The sequence below is a fragment of the Bos indicus x Bos taurus genome, chromosome 22 (genome assembly GCF_003369695.1).
Source record: "Bos indicus x Bos taurus breed Angus x Brahman F1 hybrid chromosome 22, Bos_hybrid_MaternalHap_v2.0, whole genome shotgun sequence".
NCBI lineage: Eukaryota > Metazoa > Chordata > Mammalia > Artiodactyla > Bovidae > Bos > Bos indicus x Bos taurus.
This window is the reverse complement of record NC_040097.1, coordinates 43179149-43196085: the sequence shown is the minus strand read 5'-3', so window position 1 is coordinate 43196085 and position 16937 is coordinate 43179149. Positions and strand designations below refer to the sequence as shown.

General features: G+C 38.7%; 1 protein-coding gene across 6 annotated transcripts in view; it reads left to right on the top strand.

Annotated features, from left to right (window-relative positions):
- Positions 1-16937, top strand: part of RAD18 (RAD18, E3 ubiquitin protein ligase) — a 111888-nt gene that overhangs the window by 41907 nt on the left and 53044 nt on the right. For all 6 annotated transcript variants that reach the window (XM_027522912.1, XM_027522911.1, XM_027522908.1 and 3 more), the window contains one exon: positions 238-298. In XM_027522912.1, coding sequence (XP_027378713.1) covers positions 238-298 — 61 coding nt within the window. The remainder of the gene's footprint in view (positions 1-237; positions 299-16937) is intronic.

Below are 16937 nucleotides of genomic sequence, written 5' to 3'. Positions count from 1 at the left end.
TTTATATATTCTAGTAGAATCAGTGTTGCATTTTCTACTGATGTAAGTAAAACATATATTAATTGCAGTATTAAAAGAAATAAATAGGAGTTAATCTTCTTGGTCTATATAAAACAGGGATGAGAGATTATTTTCCTCAATTTTAAACATCCACATTAGAGATTTTTAAGTTTATTGTACTAATTTCTTTTTTGTCATTTAAAAAAATTTTTAATTAAGAATATTTCATTTTTTTAGGTAATGGTTTTTACAAAGAACCAAACAGAAAAGGAAATAGATGAAATTCACAGTAAATATCGTAAGTTATACTACACTTTCTTTATTTGCAAAAGACTTGGCTTGCGGTTTTTCATCTTAAGTAATTTTTTAAAAATATGTTTTGTATATTAATGTTCAGTGCAAACCCCCTCCTGTTAATTTTACTTAAGAGACTGAATTTTGGTTGAATGTTTACTCAGACAGTGACTTTTTTTTTTGCAAGCGTGTACCTGCTCTTTTCTTTTTTTGATGAGTTACAAGTTTTGTTTTGTTTTTTTAATTTATATTTTTATTGAAGGATAATTGCTTTACAGAATTTTGTTGTTTTCTGTCAAACCTCAACATGAATCAGCCATAGGTATATGTATATATATATATCCCCTCCCTTTGGAACCTCCCTCCTGTCTCCCTCCCCATCCCACCCCTCTAGGTTGGTACCAAGCCCCTTGGTGAGTTTCCTGAGCCATACAGCAGATTCCCGTTGGCTATTTTACATATGGTAAAAGTTTACATAAGTTTCCATGTTACTCTTTCCATACGTCTCACCCTCTCCTCCCCTCTCCCCTTGTCCATAAGTCTATTCTCTATGTCTGTTTCTCCACTGCTGCCCTGTAAATAAATTCTTCAGAGTCATTTTTCTAGATTCTGTATATGTGTGTTAGAATGTGATATTTATTTTTCTCTTTCTGACTCAGTTCACTCTGTATTATAGGTTCTAGGTTCATTCATCTCATCAGAACTGACTCAAATGTGTTCCTTTTTATGGCTGAGTAATATTCCATTGTGTATATGTACCACAACTTCTTTATCCATTCATCTGTCGATGGACATCTAGGTTGCTTCCATGTTCTAGCTATTGTAAATAGTGCTGCAATGAACAATGGGGTACATGTGTCTTTTTCAACCCTGGTTTCCTCAGGATATATGCCTAGGAGTGGGATTGCTGGGTCATATGGTGGTTTTATTCCTAGTTTTTAAAGGAATCTCCATACCATCTTCCATAGTGGCTATATCAATTTACATTCCCACCAACAGTGCAAGAGCATTCCCTTTTCTCCACACCCTCTGCAGCATTTATTGCTTGCAGACTTTTTGATGATGGCCATTCTGACCAGTGTGAGGTGATATCTCATTGTGATTTTGATTTGCATTGCTCTAATAATGAGCAGTGTTGAGCATCTTTTCATGTGTTTATTAGCCATCTATATGTCTTCTTTGGAGAGATGTCTGTTTAGGTTTTTTTCTCACTTTTTGATTGGGTTGTTTGTTTTCCTGGTATTCAGTTGTATGAGCTGCTTGTATATTTTGGAAATTAATCCTTTGTCAGTTGTTTCATTTGCCATTATTTTCTCCCATTCTGAGGTTTACCTTTTCACCTTGCTTATAGTTTCCTTTGCTGTGCAAAAGCATTTAAGTTTAATCAGGTCTCACTTGTTTACTTTTGTTTTATTTCCATTAATCTAGGAGGTGGGTCATAGAGGATCTTGCTTTGATTTATGTCATCGAGTGTTCTACCTATGTTTTCCTCTAAGAGTTTTATAGTTTCTGGTCTTACATTTAGGTCTTTAATCCATTTTGAGTTTATCTTTGTGTATGGTGTTAGAAAGTATTCTAATTTCATTCTTTTACATGTAGCTGTCCAGTTTTCCCAGCACCATTTATTGAAGAGACTGTCTTAGCCCCACTGTACATTCTTGCTTCCTTCATCAAAAATAGGGTACTCATAGGTGCATGGGTTTATTTCTGGGTTTTCTATCTTGTTCCACTGGTCTCTATTACTGTTTTTGTGCCTGTACCATACTGTCTTGATGACTGTAGCTTTGTAGTATAATCTGAAGTCAGGAAGGTTGATTCCTCCAGCTCCATTCTTCTTTCTCAAGACTGCTTTGGCTATTCTGGGTCTTTTGTGTTTCCATATGAATTGTGAATTTTTTTGTTCTAGTTCTGTGAAAAATGCCATTGGTAATTTGATAGGGATATCACATTTAATCTGTAGATGGGGTTTGGTAGTATAATCATTTTCACAATATTGATTCTTCCTACCCAGGAACATGGAATATCTCTCCATCTGTTTATGTCCTCTTTGATTTCTTTCATTAGTGTCTTATAATTTTCTGTACAGTTCTTTTGTCTCCTTAGGTGAGTTTATTCTTAGATATTTAATTCTTTTTGTTGCAGTGGTGAATGGGATTGATGCCTTAATTTCTCTTTCTGATTTTTCATTGTTCATAGAAATGCAAGTGATTTCTGTGTATTGATTTTGTATCCTGCAACTTTGCTAAATTCACTGATTAGCTCTAGTAATTTTCAGATACTATCTTTAGGGTTTTCTATGTCCTTTATCATGTCATCTGTAAAATGTAAGAGCTTTACTTCTTTTCCTATCTGGATTCCTTTTATTTCTTTTTCTTCTCTAATTGCTGTAGCTAGGACTTCCAGAACTATGTTGAGTAATAGTGGTGAAAGCGAACACCCTTGTCTTCTTCCTAGTCTTAGGGGGAATGCTTTCAGTTTCTCACCATTGAGAATAAATGTTTGCTGCAGGCTTATCATATATGGCCTTTACTGTGTTGCAGTAGGTTCCTTCTATGTTCATTTTTTGAAGAGTTTTCATCATAAATGGGCACTGAATTTTGTCAAATGTGCCTGCTCTTTAATTTGTGACTCACATTATACTTGGAGCTCATCACTAAGCATTTTGCAAATATTAATTAGTTGCTGTCAAAGCATCTCTGTGAGAAGAAAATGGGATTCAAATGGAAATATTCCTGACTTACCATCCTGTCCTCAGGCCACTCAGTGACAATGTTTCTGTAAAGAATTTCAGTACTCTGTAGCTTGCAAATTTGTGCCAAAAATAGTTTTTATTTTATTCATTATTACCAGCTTCCCAACTTTGTCACTTCATTTTCCTTAATGATGTTTGTATGCGTCTTTCCCAGTGCAAGCACATTACTGTTTTGTCAGTTAGGTAGCTGTTTATTCTTTGGTTGTTTGGTTGGTTTCCAATTTAAATTTACATTTAAAGTGCCCAGCCAATGGTGGAGAGTTAATATTTGCTGATTGAGTATCCCATAAATGGTATGTCTTAGTTGTGCTAAGATAACTGTTTTCTTTTTTCACTTTTTAAGCTTTGAAGGGGCAGGTCCAGCTGTGACCTGTGGGGAGGAAGGAGGAAGTGCACAGGTACCAGATGTGAGCACATCACTGTTTTGTCAGTCAGGTAGCTGTGCCTGTGTCAGTTCAGTCGCTCAGTCATGTCCGACTCTTTGTGACCCCATGAATGGCAGCACGCCAGGCCTCCCTGTTCATCACCAACTCCCGGAGTTCATTCAGACTCATGTCCATTGAGTTGGTGATGCCATCCAGCCATCTCATCCTCTGTCGTCCCCTTCTCCTCCTGCCCCGAATCCCTCCCAGCATCAGGGTCTTTTCCATTGAGTCAACTCTTCACATGAGGTGGCCAGAGTATTGGAGTTTCAGCTTTAGCATCATTCCTTCCAAAGAACACCCAGGACTGATCTCCTCTAGGATGGACTGGTTGGATCTCCTTGCAGTCCAAGGGACTCTCAAGAGTCTTCTCCAACACCACATTTCAAAAGCATCAATTCTTTGGCGCTCAGCTTTCTTCATAGTCCAGCTCTCACATCCGTACATGACCACTGGAAAAACCATAGCCTTGACTAGATGGACCTTTGTTGGCAAAGTAATGTCTCTGCTTTTCAATATGCTATCTAGGTTGGTCATAACTTTCCTTCCAAGGAGTAAGCATCTTTTAATTTCATGGCTGCAGTCACCATCTGCAGTAATTTCGGAGCCCCCAAAAATAAAGTCTGACACTGTTTCCACTGTTTCCCCATCTATTTGCCATGAAGTGATGGGACCAGATGCCATGATCTTCGTTTTCTGAATGTTGAGCTTTAAGCCAACTTTTGCACTCTCCACTTTCACTTTCATCAAGAGGCTTTTGAGTTCCTCTTCACTTTCTGCCGTAAGGGTGGTGTCAGCTGCATGTCTGAGGTTATTGATATTTCTGCCGGCAATCTTGATTCCAGCTTGTGCTTCTTCCAGTCCAGCATTTCTCATGGTGTACTCTGCATATAAGTTAAATAAGCAGGGTGACAATATACAGCCTTGACATACTCCTTTTCCTATTTGGAACCAGTCTGTTGTTCCATGTCCAGTTCTAACTGTTGCTTCCTGATCTGCATATAGGTTTCTCAAGAGGCAGGTCAGGTGGTCTGGTATTCCCATCGCTTTGAGAATTTCCCACAGTTTATACTTTAATGATAATTAAAAAACAAAAAAAAAAAAACAAAAAAAAACCTTTGGGGGCACTTCCTAAAGCTCAAGTGCTTATTATCATTATAGTTTTAGTCACAGTTTCATTTAGTATCAGGATCTAAATATGCTATTGATAGCTCTTCTTTTTTTAAAACATTTTTGTTAATGTTTTAATATACTTTTTTTAGATCACATTTCTATAAGGCTTATAAAAAAATCTGCCTCCTCCACCACCAACCTGTCTCCATTTCCATTTCCTTGAACTAACAACTGTCAAGCCTTTGGGCTTTTGTTATAATAATTACCTTCATTTTTATAAAAGATTATTCTTTCTACTATTTCTTGGAGAATTTTTCAGTTTTCCATGTTAACAACTGATTAAAGTCCTAATTTGAAAAATGAAAACTTAGCTCCATTTTAAATCGTGATTCTTCGCCTTCCTCTCAATCTCTGAATATTGTCCTAATTTTTTAATAAGCTTGGTATACAGTTTGAACCAGCTAGCATACATATGGTGGTTATGAAGGGTAGCAGAATATGCCACTTCCCAAGAATATGTCACCGTGGCATATTTCTTTGAGGAGAAGGCATTTGAGAAGCAACAGAAAGAAAAGCTCTCTGTCTCCCCTCCATTTGGCTCAGATGGTGAAAAATCCACCTGCAGTGCAGGAGACCTGAGTTCGATCCCAGGGTTGGGAAGATCGCCTAGAGGAGAGCATGGCAACCCACGCCAGTATTCTTGCCTGGAGAATCCCCATGGATGGAGGAGCCTGGGGGGACTTAGAATCCATGGGGTTGCACAGAGTCGGACACAACTAAAGTGACTAAGCACAGCACAGCTCAAAGGCGTCTGTCCCTCCTCCCCTCTCTATCCCTAACCTAGAAGTAGGTTAGTTTCCTGTTGCTGGAGAAGGCTTGGACTTAAATCAGCATAACAGATTTCACTCTTGGTTACTGTGTTTTTCCTGGCCATCTCCCCATAACTGGCCTCCCCCACACCTTTCTTTTTTTTTTTTATTAATCTAGCTGAAGATGATATTTAAGCCAGTGTTGTAAATCACCTCTGAGTGGCTTAAGAGTTTTTCTCTGGGTGTCTTCTGTAAACACATGAGGTATATATGTTAATAAGCATCTGTTTTGTTTTTCTTATATAAATCTGTCTTTTGTTATAACACCCCAGCTAAGAACTGAGAGCATTAAAGGGAAAATTATTTTTTCCGTCCTTATACTTGTAATTCCTTTCAGGAAAACGTTCTGTTTTTCCTATAATTAATCATTTCATGTGCTTAGTTTTCTATTTATATGGTATTAATTTATCTCTAAACTTTCCATCAGAAATGTGAGTCACTTTACAGTGAACCTCATAGATAGTTCATCAACTCACTTTTCTCTCAGGAGCCTCTTGCCTGAAGCAGCCCCAGCTCTTTTGCAGTCCACTGTGGCTGCTCTCTCTGGGCCTCCTTCATGGCTGCTCTGGGGGGCTCCCTGTCACCAGTCTTCTGGGTATCCTAGCCTCCCTCCTATGGCAGCTGACTTATTTTCAGGATCCAAATCCACCTCTTCTTTTTTCTTGTTTTAGTGGGATACATTTTCCAGGAGACTCCCTGGGAAAGCGGGTATTGCATCTGTACATAATCGGAAATATTACTTTTACTCTTGATTTATTGTTTGGCTTAGATAAATTGCCCACATAACTATTAGTAAAAAGCAGGACTGGAAATTAAACCCACACTCACCAGATGCTCAGCTTGAAGCCCTTTGCCTGTGCCATGCTTTGTATCTGAGTTGGGAACTTCTTTTTGAGGGACTAAGCTTTAGTTTCAGGTTATAGTGCTTTTAAAAAGCTTAATTTTATGACTGAGTAACTTTGGTGGTTTTGTGATGCTGTATCTTATTTTCTTTAGCACTCTTTGGGATAGATTTGTATTCATGACTTCCTCTTTTAGAAGAGGAGAGAAATAGTGAAATCATTTTGAGCCTTAGTTCCAGATTTGTAGAAAGTATATTTGATGTGGGGTTGAATGAAATGAGTTTATTAAATTACCTATGGATTTCAGTTTGCAAATGCTTTTGATAAGTCTTCTTAGTTAAGACTGAATTGCTAAGAGGTGGAATCTTAGCCTGACAGAGAATTACTCTAATTGCCTAACTGCCATGACAGACATATTTTGGGAATCTTCATGGTCTTTACCTTGGTAATAGATAGTTTTATACTTTGCCAAGAAAAGAAAAACTAACTTCTAATGAACACTCTGGGATTATCTCCTGAAACTTTTTCTGAGAGTACCAGCTTAATCTTAAGTAGGCAAGACATGTTAGCTTTATTTCTTCCTTTATTTTTTTATTAGGTTGTTCATTAATTCACTAAATGTTTATTGAGCATCTGCCATGTGTCAGCTGCTGTTCTATATACTGAGTATAGAGCAGCGACAAGAACCACTTGTCATAGAGATAATAGCATATTGTCATATTTGATATTTGTCATATTCTAATAGCAGACATTAAAAACAATAAATCAGCAAATACCACAATTTTAGATGGCAGATGCTATAAAGAAAATAACACAGTAATTTGATAGGAATTATGAAGACATGAGTTTGGGTGAACTCCGAGAGTTGGTGATGGATAGGGAGGCCTGGCATGCTGCAATTCATGGGGTCGCAAAGAGTTGGACACGACTGAGTGACTGAACTGAACTGATGAGGCCATTAGATAATATCATCAGGAAAAGGCTTTCCTTAAAGAGTTGATGTTTGATGTGTTTATGTGTGCACGCTTAGTCATGTCTGACTCTGCAACCTCTTGGAGTATTGCCCACTGAGCTCGTCTGTCCACGGAGTTTCCAGGCAAGAATACTGGAGTGGATTGCCTTTTCCTACTCTAGGAGATCTTCCCAACCCAGGGATCCAACCCACGTCTCCTTTAGTGGCAAGCTATAAAAAAATAAAATGGAGTAATTTGATAGAAATTATAGAGACATTAGATAATGTCATCAGGAAAAGGCTTTTCTTAAGGAGTTGACCTTTGAAATGAGGTAACAATTAAAATTAAAAGGTGAATTGTTACCTTAAAATAAAAGTAATGGTTCACAGAGCTGGAGGAATAGTAGTCCAGGCAGAGAGGACATCAAAGACAGAGGCCCTGAAGCAGACACGGTGTAGGTGAGTATGAATGGAGTGAAGGGGAGGGGATGAGTGGTGTGTAGGGAGGTGGGCCAGACCCATAAGACCTTTTAGGAGTATATTTTGGGTTTTATTCTTACTGCAGTGGGAAGTCATTGGAGAGTTTAGAAAGACAAGTAATATGATTTTATCTACATTTAAAAAGATGATGGCTGCTGAATAGAGAATAAATTGTAAGGTGGCAAGAAATAGTAAGAAAACCAATCTGATGGCTCTTCACTCAAGTACTGTTTATTGGTTACCAGTTATTGTATCCCAGACAATATTCTAGATACTAGGAATATAACATTCAAAAAGCAGATAATGTCTCAGCTCAAGCGGAGCTTACATTATATTGGGAATAGTCAGACAGTAAACAAGTGAGTAAGATGTGTCAGATTCATGTTATGTGCTATGAAGTGACTTCAGGTAGGGGTAGAAAGTGATGAAGCTGCTGGTCCAGGAAGATTCCTTTAAGTAGGTGAGAGACCTGTAGGAAGTGAGGCTGTTTTAGTAAGTTAGGCCAGAGATGTGGCATTTCTAGAGTGGTCATAGAACTAAAATCAACAATTCAAGGTAAACTTTTGAAGTAGAGCCAGTAGTACTTGCTGATGAATTGAACATACCCCTATGACTAAAAGAGGAATCAGGAATGACCCCTATGTTTTTGGTTCAAGAAGCTGGAGAAATGATGATGCCATTTACTGAGATGGAGACCAGGGCAAGGATTGTGGATAGGGAAAGGGATCAGAATTCCTATTTTGCTATGTTACATTTGGCTTTCTAGTGGATATTCAAGTGGAAAAGAGAATTAGGTATGAATGGATGAATCTACCTAACTAAACAGATGAGTGATTTAAAATTGTATACTTAAATTACCTGGGAGGAGAGTGCTGTGGGGAACAAAGCCTAAAACTAAGCCCTGGGACATTGCAAAGTTTAGAGCAACAGTTCTCTCAGTTCTCTAAGCCTTTGTGCACTCTTAAAATTTGTCTAGCACACCAAAGAACTTTTGTTTGTGTGGGTTATAGTTGTCAGCGTGTATCATATTACAGGTTAGAGTTTACGGGAGTTCTGCTTCTGGCCAGGACAGAATAATTGGTATATACCCCTCTCCACCCTCCCCAAAAAACAACCACTGGTAAATGGGCAAAACACATGAAATAGTTTTCAAGATGTTAGAAACAACGATAACAAAGGACAGGAATCTCTGAGAGATGAAAAAGTGAGACGAGCACTGTAACAGTTCCTAGGGTGAAAGCAGGGGTTCCCAGGCAGAGCCTGGTGGGCTCTTGAGTTAAGGAGAAAGAAAGACCAGGGAAGCTGAAGGAGCTAAAGTTTGCAAGACAGAGTGTGGAGAGGAGAAAGTAGCACAGAGAGAGCGAGCCCTGGGGATGTGCAGAAGGTTCACCTTGTGAATTCGTTCAGTACAAAGAGTCTGTCCTTTACCACAAGATGAAATAAATTAGAAATCAGCAACAAAGCCCTCTGTAAAGTCACCAGATAATTTGGAAACTAAATAATACAATTCCAAATAACACATGGGTCTAAGAAAAATTAAAACCAGGAGATTTCAAAAATATTTTAACTCACTTATAAACAACAATAAGTTCACTATATGTTAATGTCAATCATAAGTAATGTATTTTAATCATATATTAACACATCTGTGTTGAATCTAGAAAAATGATAATAGGTGATCTTATTTGCAAAGCAGAGATAGAGACATGGCTGTAAAGACTGAATATGTGGATACCAAGAGGGATAGGGGGGTGGGGAGAATTGAGAGATTGGGATTGACATATATGCATATTGACACTATGTATTACATAGGCAACCATTGAGAACCTGCTGTATACCACAGGGAAATCTACTTAATGACCTGTGGTGACCTAAATGGGAAGAAAGTCCAAAAAAGAGAGAGTATATGTATATTTTCAGGTGATTCAGTGTATGGATTGACACATTGACAATGTGTGGATTGACTGTGTGGATCACAACAAACTGGAAAGTTCTTAAAGAGATGGGAATACCAGACCACCTTACCTGCCTCCTGAGAAATCTATATACAGATCAAGAAGCAACAGTTAGGACTAAACATGGAACAATCAGTTCAGTTCAGTTCAGTTGCTCAGTTGTGTCCGACTCTTTGCGACCCATGAATTGCAGCACTCCAGGCCTCCCTGTCCATCACCAACTCCCGGAGTTCACTCAGACTGACGTCCATTGAGTCAGTGATGCCATCCAGCCATCTCATCCTCTGTCGTCCGCTTCTCCTTCTGCCCCCAATCCCTCCCAGCATCAGAGTCTTTTCCAATGAGTCAACTCATCGCATGAGGTGGCCAAAGTTCCAAACGTGGCACAAGGGACTGATTCAAAGCTGGGAAAGGAGTACATCCAGGCTGTATGCTGTCACCTTGTTTATTTAACTTATATGCAGAGTACATGTGCAGTGCTGGGCTGGAAGAAGCACCAGCTGGAATCAAGATTACCGGGAGAAATATCAACAACCTCAGATATGCAAATGATACCACTCTAATGGCAGAAAGTGAAGAAGAACTGAAGAGCCTCTTGATGAAAGGGAAAGAGCTTGAGAGTTAAAAAGCTGGCTTAAAGCTCAACATTCAGAAAACTAAGATCATGGCATCTGGTTCTATGACTTCATGGCAAATAGATGAGGAAAATGTGGAAACACTGTCAGATTTCATTTTCTTGGGCTCCAGAATCAATGCAGACAGTTGACTACAGCCATAAAATTAAAAGATGCTTGCTCCTTGGAGGAAAGCTATAACAAACATTAGTTCAGTTCAGTTCAATCGCTTAGTTGTGTACGACTTTGCAACCCCATGGACTGCAGCATGCTAGGCTTCCCTGTCCATTGCCAACTCCCGGAGTTTACTCAAACTCATGTCTATTGAGTCAGTGATGCCATCCAACTCTCTCATTCTCTGTTGTCCCCTTCTACCCCTGCCTTCAAATTTTCACAGCATCAGGGTCTTTTCAAGTGAGTCAGCTCTTCACATCAGGTGGCCAAAGTATTGGAGTTTCAGCTTCAGCATCAGTCCTTCCAATGCATATTCAGGACCAATTTCCTTTAGGATGGATTGGTTGCACTCCTTGCAGTCCAAGAGACTCGAGTCTTCTCCAACACCATAGGTCAAAAGCATCAATTCTTCTGTGCTCAGCTTTCTTTGTAGTCCAACTCTCACATCCCTATGTGACTCCTGGAAAAACCATAGCTTTGACTAGATGGACCTTTGTCAGCAAAGTAATGTCTCTGCTTTTCAATATGCTGTCTTGGTTGGTCATAACTTTCCTTCTAAGGAGCAAGCATCTTTTAATTTCATGGCTGCAGTCACCATCTGCAGTGATTTCTGAGCCCCCCAAAATAAAGTCAGCCACTGTTTCCACTGTTTCCCCATCTATTTGCCATGAAGTGATGGGACCAGATGCCATGATCTTAGTTTTCTGAATGTTGAGATTTAAGCCAACTTTTTCACTCTCCTCTTTCACTTTCATCAAGAGGCTCTTTAGTTCTTCTTTACTTTCTGCCATAAGGGTGCTGTCATCTACATATCTGAGGTTATTGGTACTTCTCCCGGCAGTCTTGATTCCAGCTTGTGCTTCATCCATTCCAGAGTTTCTCATGATAACAAACGTTGACAGCATATTAAAAAGCAGAACCATCGCTTTGCACACAAAGGTCTTTATAGTAAGGACTATGATTTTTCCAGTAATCTTGTGTGGATGTGAGAGTTGGACTGTGAAGAAAGCTGAGCGCCAGAGAATTGACACTTTTGAACTATGATGTTGGAGAAGACTCTTGAGAGTCCCCTGGACTGCAAGGAGATCAAACCAGGCAATCCTAAAGGAAATCAACCCTGAATATTCATTGTAAGGACTGATGCTGAAGCTGAAGCTCCAGTACTTTGGGCACCTGGTGCAAGGAGCTGACTCATTGGAAAAGACCCTGATGCTGGGAAAGATTGAGATGGGAGGAGGAGAAGGGGATGACAGAGGATGAGATGGTTGGATGTCATCACTGACTGAATGGACTTGAGTTTGAACTAACTCAGGGGGACAGTGATGGATAGAGAAGCTTGGCATGCTGCAGTTCATTGGGTCACAAAGAGTCAGACACAACTTAGCAACAGTAGCTGATTCACTTTTCTGTACAGCAGAACCTAACACATTGTAAAGCAACTATAGTCAAATAAAATTTTTAGTTCGATGCATGATACTGGTTGCTTAGGGCTGTTGCACTGGGACAACCCAGAGGGAAGATACGGGGAGGGAGGTGGGAGGGGGGTTCAGGATGGGGAACACGTGTATACCTGTGGCGGATTCATGTTGATGTATGGCAAAACCAATACAATATTGTAAAGTAATTAACCTCCAATTAAAATAAATAAATTTATATTTAAAAAATCATACCATATTTTGGTAAGGAAAAAAAAAAAACTTTCCCAATACACAAAAATCAAAGTAAATGGAGATTTCTACTCCTAGCCCAGATGGAATAACAGACTATACTTACTTTCCCCCCTTAGAAGCTTGAAAACCAGATGAAATATATAAACCAATGGATTTTCAGATATTGGAAAAAAGGTAGCACAGGACTGTTATCCCTGAGAGAAAGAGAACAAATAAAATGATGAGCTCTACAGCTCCAGCACCTGGCAGGCGGTTTTATGGCCCTGGGTGGGGGGAGCCCAAAATAATCTTGTTGTATCACTGAATAGGTACAACAGAAATCAAAGTTGTGGAGGCCATGGTGACAGGACAGAGTCTCAGAAAGGAGGGACCCACAGAGAGAACAGAGCTCTAAAGATGTATAGAAAGATCTGGGCAAGTGTTTGGCTACCTAGCCTTCTAGCCTTGAATGAGAGGAAACTTCCCAAGACCAGAGAAAAACTTGGAAAGGTTAGTTCCAGAAGAATTCTGGAGTTCACACAGGACAGGAAACAGCTTGAATTTCAACAGCCACCAGGCACACTTGAAAAAACTTCTTAGTGTGTAAGGCTTTAGGCAGAAGCCTCAGAAAGATATTACTGCTTTGTTAGTAAAGCTTAACTACCTTAAGGCCAGATAGTACATAGTTTAGGCTTTGCAGGCTACATATGGTCTCTGTCAAATGTTCTTGTTTGTTTATAATCCTTTCTAAAATATGAGTACCAGTCTTAGCTTGAGGACCATACAAAAATTGGCCATGGGTTGCATTTGACCCTTGGACTATTATTTGCTGATCCCTGCTCTAGGCTACTTGTTGCTTTAATTTTCCTTAATAACAAAATTTTTTTCAGACTTTTTTAGGCCAGTTTTAGGTTCACAGCAAAGTTGAGTGGAAAATATTGATAGTTCCTATGTTTCTCCTGATCTGACACACGCACAGGCTCTCCTACTCGAAACACCCCCCACCAGAGTGGTACATTTCTTATAACTGATGAACCTACATTGACACCTTGTTATCACTCAGAATCCACAGTTTATCTAGAGTTCATTCTTGGTATTATATATTCTGTGGGTTTTGACAAACATCCAGTGCTATACTTCTACTGTTGTGGCACACAGGAATAGTTTCGTTGCACTAAAAATGCTATGTGCGCCTCATCTTTATCCCTAACCCCTGGCAACCACTTATCTTATTCCTATCTTCATAGTTTTGTCTTTTCCCAAATGTCATACAGTTGGATTCATACAGTATATAGTCTTTTCCTTAGTAATGCATTTAAGCTTCCTCTAAGTTTTTTCATGGCTTTATAGCTCATTGTTTTTAGGAGCTGAATAATCTATTTTCTGGATGTACCAAAGTTCAATGACCAGTTCCCTTACTGAAGAATATCTTGGTTGCCTCTTTTGGCAATTATGAGAAAAACTGTAATTAAATGTTCATGTGTGAGTTTTTGTGTGGACATAAGTTTTCAGTTCATTCGGGTAAATACTAAAGAATGTGATTGCTGGGTCATAAGGTACCTTTAGTTTTTTAAGAAACTGCCAAGTTACCTTTGGAAGTGTCTGTGCCATTTTGCATTCCCACTGCATATGGTGGTGTTAGTGTTTGGATTTTTGCCTTTCTGTTAGGTGTATAGTGGTATCTCATTGTTCTAATGTGCAATTCTCTAATGACATGATGTGGAGCATCTTTTCCTATGCTTATTTGTCATCTACATATCTTCTTTGGTAAATCTTTTTTGCTGAGATCTTCTGCCTATTTTTTAATTGGGTTGTTCATTTTCTTACTGAGTTTTAAAAGTTCTTTATATATTTTGAATAAGTCCTTTACCAGTTACATCTTTTGGAGATATTTTTACTCAGTCTTTCTTTGGCTGTGTTCTCATTCTCTTCTCCTGATAATTTGCCCTGATAAAATTTGAAAGCAAAGCATGAAATGATTTTGTTGACTCCAACTAGTTTGATGTGCTTCAGAATAAACTACCGGAGAAGGCAATGGGACCCCACTTCAGTACTCTTGCCTGGAAAATCCCATGGATGGAGGGGCCTGGTGGGCTGTAGTCCATGGGGTCGCAAAGAGTCAGACACGACCGAGTGACTTCACTTTCACTTTTCACTTTTCACTTTCATGCATTGGAGAAGGCAATGGCAACCCACTCCAGTGTTCTTGCCTGGAGAATCCCAGGGATGGAGGAGCCTGGTGGGCTGCCAACTATGGGGTAGCACAGAGTTGGACTTGACTGAAGCAACTTAGCAGCAGCAGCAGAATAAATTACAATACAGTTTAAGGATAGAATGAAATTTTACCATCAACAATATAAAATTAACAGTATCCTATTGAAATTACCAGGCATTCAAAGAAGCAAAAAAAAAAAGATCCTAGAAAAGAGAAAAACCAATTAATAGAACCAGAGCTTCCCTGGTGGCTCAGACGGTAAAGAATCTGCCTGCAATGCAGGAGACCTGGGTTCGATCCCTGGGTCAGGAAAATCCCCTGGAGAAGGGAATAGCAACCCCCTCCAGTATTCTGGCCTGGAGAATTCCATGGACAGAGGCACCTGGTGGGCTACAGTCCATGGGGTCATAAAGAGTCGGACACGACTGAGCGACTTCACTTTCACTTTTCACTTTTATGCATTGGAGAAAGAAATGGCAACCCACTCCAGTGTTCTTGCCTGGGACTGCAGAGCCTTGTGGGCTGCCATCTATGGGGTCACACAGAGTTGGACACAACTGAAGTGACAGCAGCAGCAGCAGCAGTCAAGGAAAAGTAGATAAACATGAATATTCCTTCATCTGGGAACTAAATTGAATTTGCATCCCCAGGAAGAAAATTCCAGATCCAAATGGCTTCGGTGCTGAATTTTATGAAATACATAAGGAAGGAAATAATACCAATTCTAAAATAATTCTTCTAAAAAATTGAAAAGGAAGGAATACTTCCTGCCTTAAAGTTTTGACCAATATTCTTCATGAACATAGATGCAAAAATTCTTAACAGTATTTTGGTAAATCAATTCCAGTATTACATAAAAGGATAATGCATTATAACCAAGTTATTAAACCAAGGGATTTATCCCAAGATGGAGAAGGAAATGGCAACCCACTCCAGTATTCTTGACTGGAAAATCCCATGAATGGAGGAGCCTGTTAGGCTACAGTCCATGGGGTCGCAAAGAATCGGACACGACTGAGTGACTTCACTTATCCTAAAAATGCATGACTGGTTTAATGTTAGAAAATTAATCAACATAATTCAGTGCATTAATAGACTGAAGAAGAAAAACACTGTGTAATTTTTTAAGTAGATGCAGATAAGCATTTGCAAAATTGAACACTCAATAATTAAAAGAACTCTTACTAAACAAGAATTTCATTAATCCTGTATGTGTTGTTCAGTCATTAAGTTGTGTCTGACTCTGCGACTCCCTGGACTGTAGCCTGCCAGGCTCCTCTGTCCTCCGTTAACTCCTGGAGTTTGCACAAATTCATTTCCTTTGAGTCAGTGATGCTATCTAACCATCTCATCCTCTGCCACCCCTTCAATCTTTCCCAGAATCAGGATCTTTCCTAGTGAGTCCATTCTTCGCATCAGGTGGCCAAAGTATTGGAACTTAAGCTTCAGCATCAGTTCTTCCAATGAATACTCAGGGTTGATTTTCTTTGGTTTCTGGTTTGCTCTTCTTGCAGTTCAGGGGACTCTGAAGAGTCCAAATTTGAAAGCATCAATTCAGTTTAGGAGATCTGAAAAACTTACAACTAATGTCATATTTAATGGTGAAATAGTGAATGTTTCTTTTCTGACTGGAAACAAGGTAGAGATACCTGTTCTTACCGTTGTTCTGTGGATTCAGCATTATACTGTAGATTCTTGCCAGTGTGATAAGGCAAGAAATAGAAAGAATACTCAGATTAAAAGGAAGAAATAAGATTTCTTATTCACAGTAAACATGATCACCTTTAACAAATAGTATGAATCATAAAAGAAAAGGAAAAAAGTAATACATTCTATCTTATTAAAATAAAAACTTTTACTCTTCAGAAGACAGATATGAAAATGAAAAAGCAAGTAACAGATTATGAGGAAATATTATAAAATTTGTATTTGACAAAGTGCTAGAATCTATATTTTATCAAGAACTCTTATAATTCAATAATATGTCCTAGGTAGTATTTTTTATTTTTTTATTTGGCCATACTGTACGGCTTTTGGTATCTTAGTTTACCAACCAGGGATCAAACCTAAGCCTTCAGCAGTGAGAGCAGAGTCCTAACCACTGGACTGCTAGGCAATCCCCAGTATTTTTTAAAAGGGCAAATATTTCAACAGATTCCTCAAGAAAAGAAAATACTCATATACCAAATAACTACAGAAAAATATATCATTTGTCTTGTTAGTCATTAGTCACGAATCTTTGGAAAAATAGAAATTAAAATAACAGTAAAATAATACTACATGCTTGTTTTAATGACACAAAAGAAAAAACAATACCAAGTGTTGACCAGGATGTAGAGCACATGAAACTCTTATACATCTCTGGTGAGAATACAGAAAGATACAGTCGCTTAAGTAAACAGTTTAGAAGTTTGTTATAAATTGACACATGCACCTACTTACTCTTAGCTATTTACCTAAGAGAAGTGAAAGCATATATCCACACCTAGATTTTTAGAATCAGATTTGTCAAGATGTAGTTTACAAAAAATAAAGTTCATTATTTATAAGTCAACAGTTTGATGAGTGTTACAGATAAATGTTACAGCAGGTTATTCATACTATCT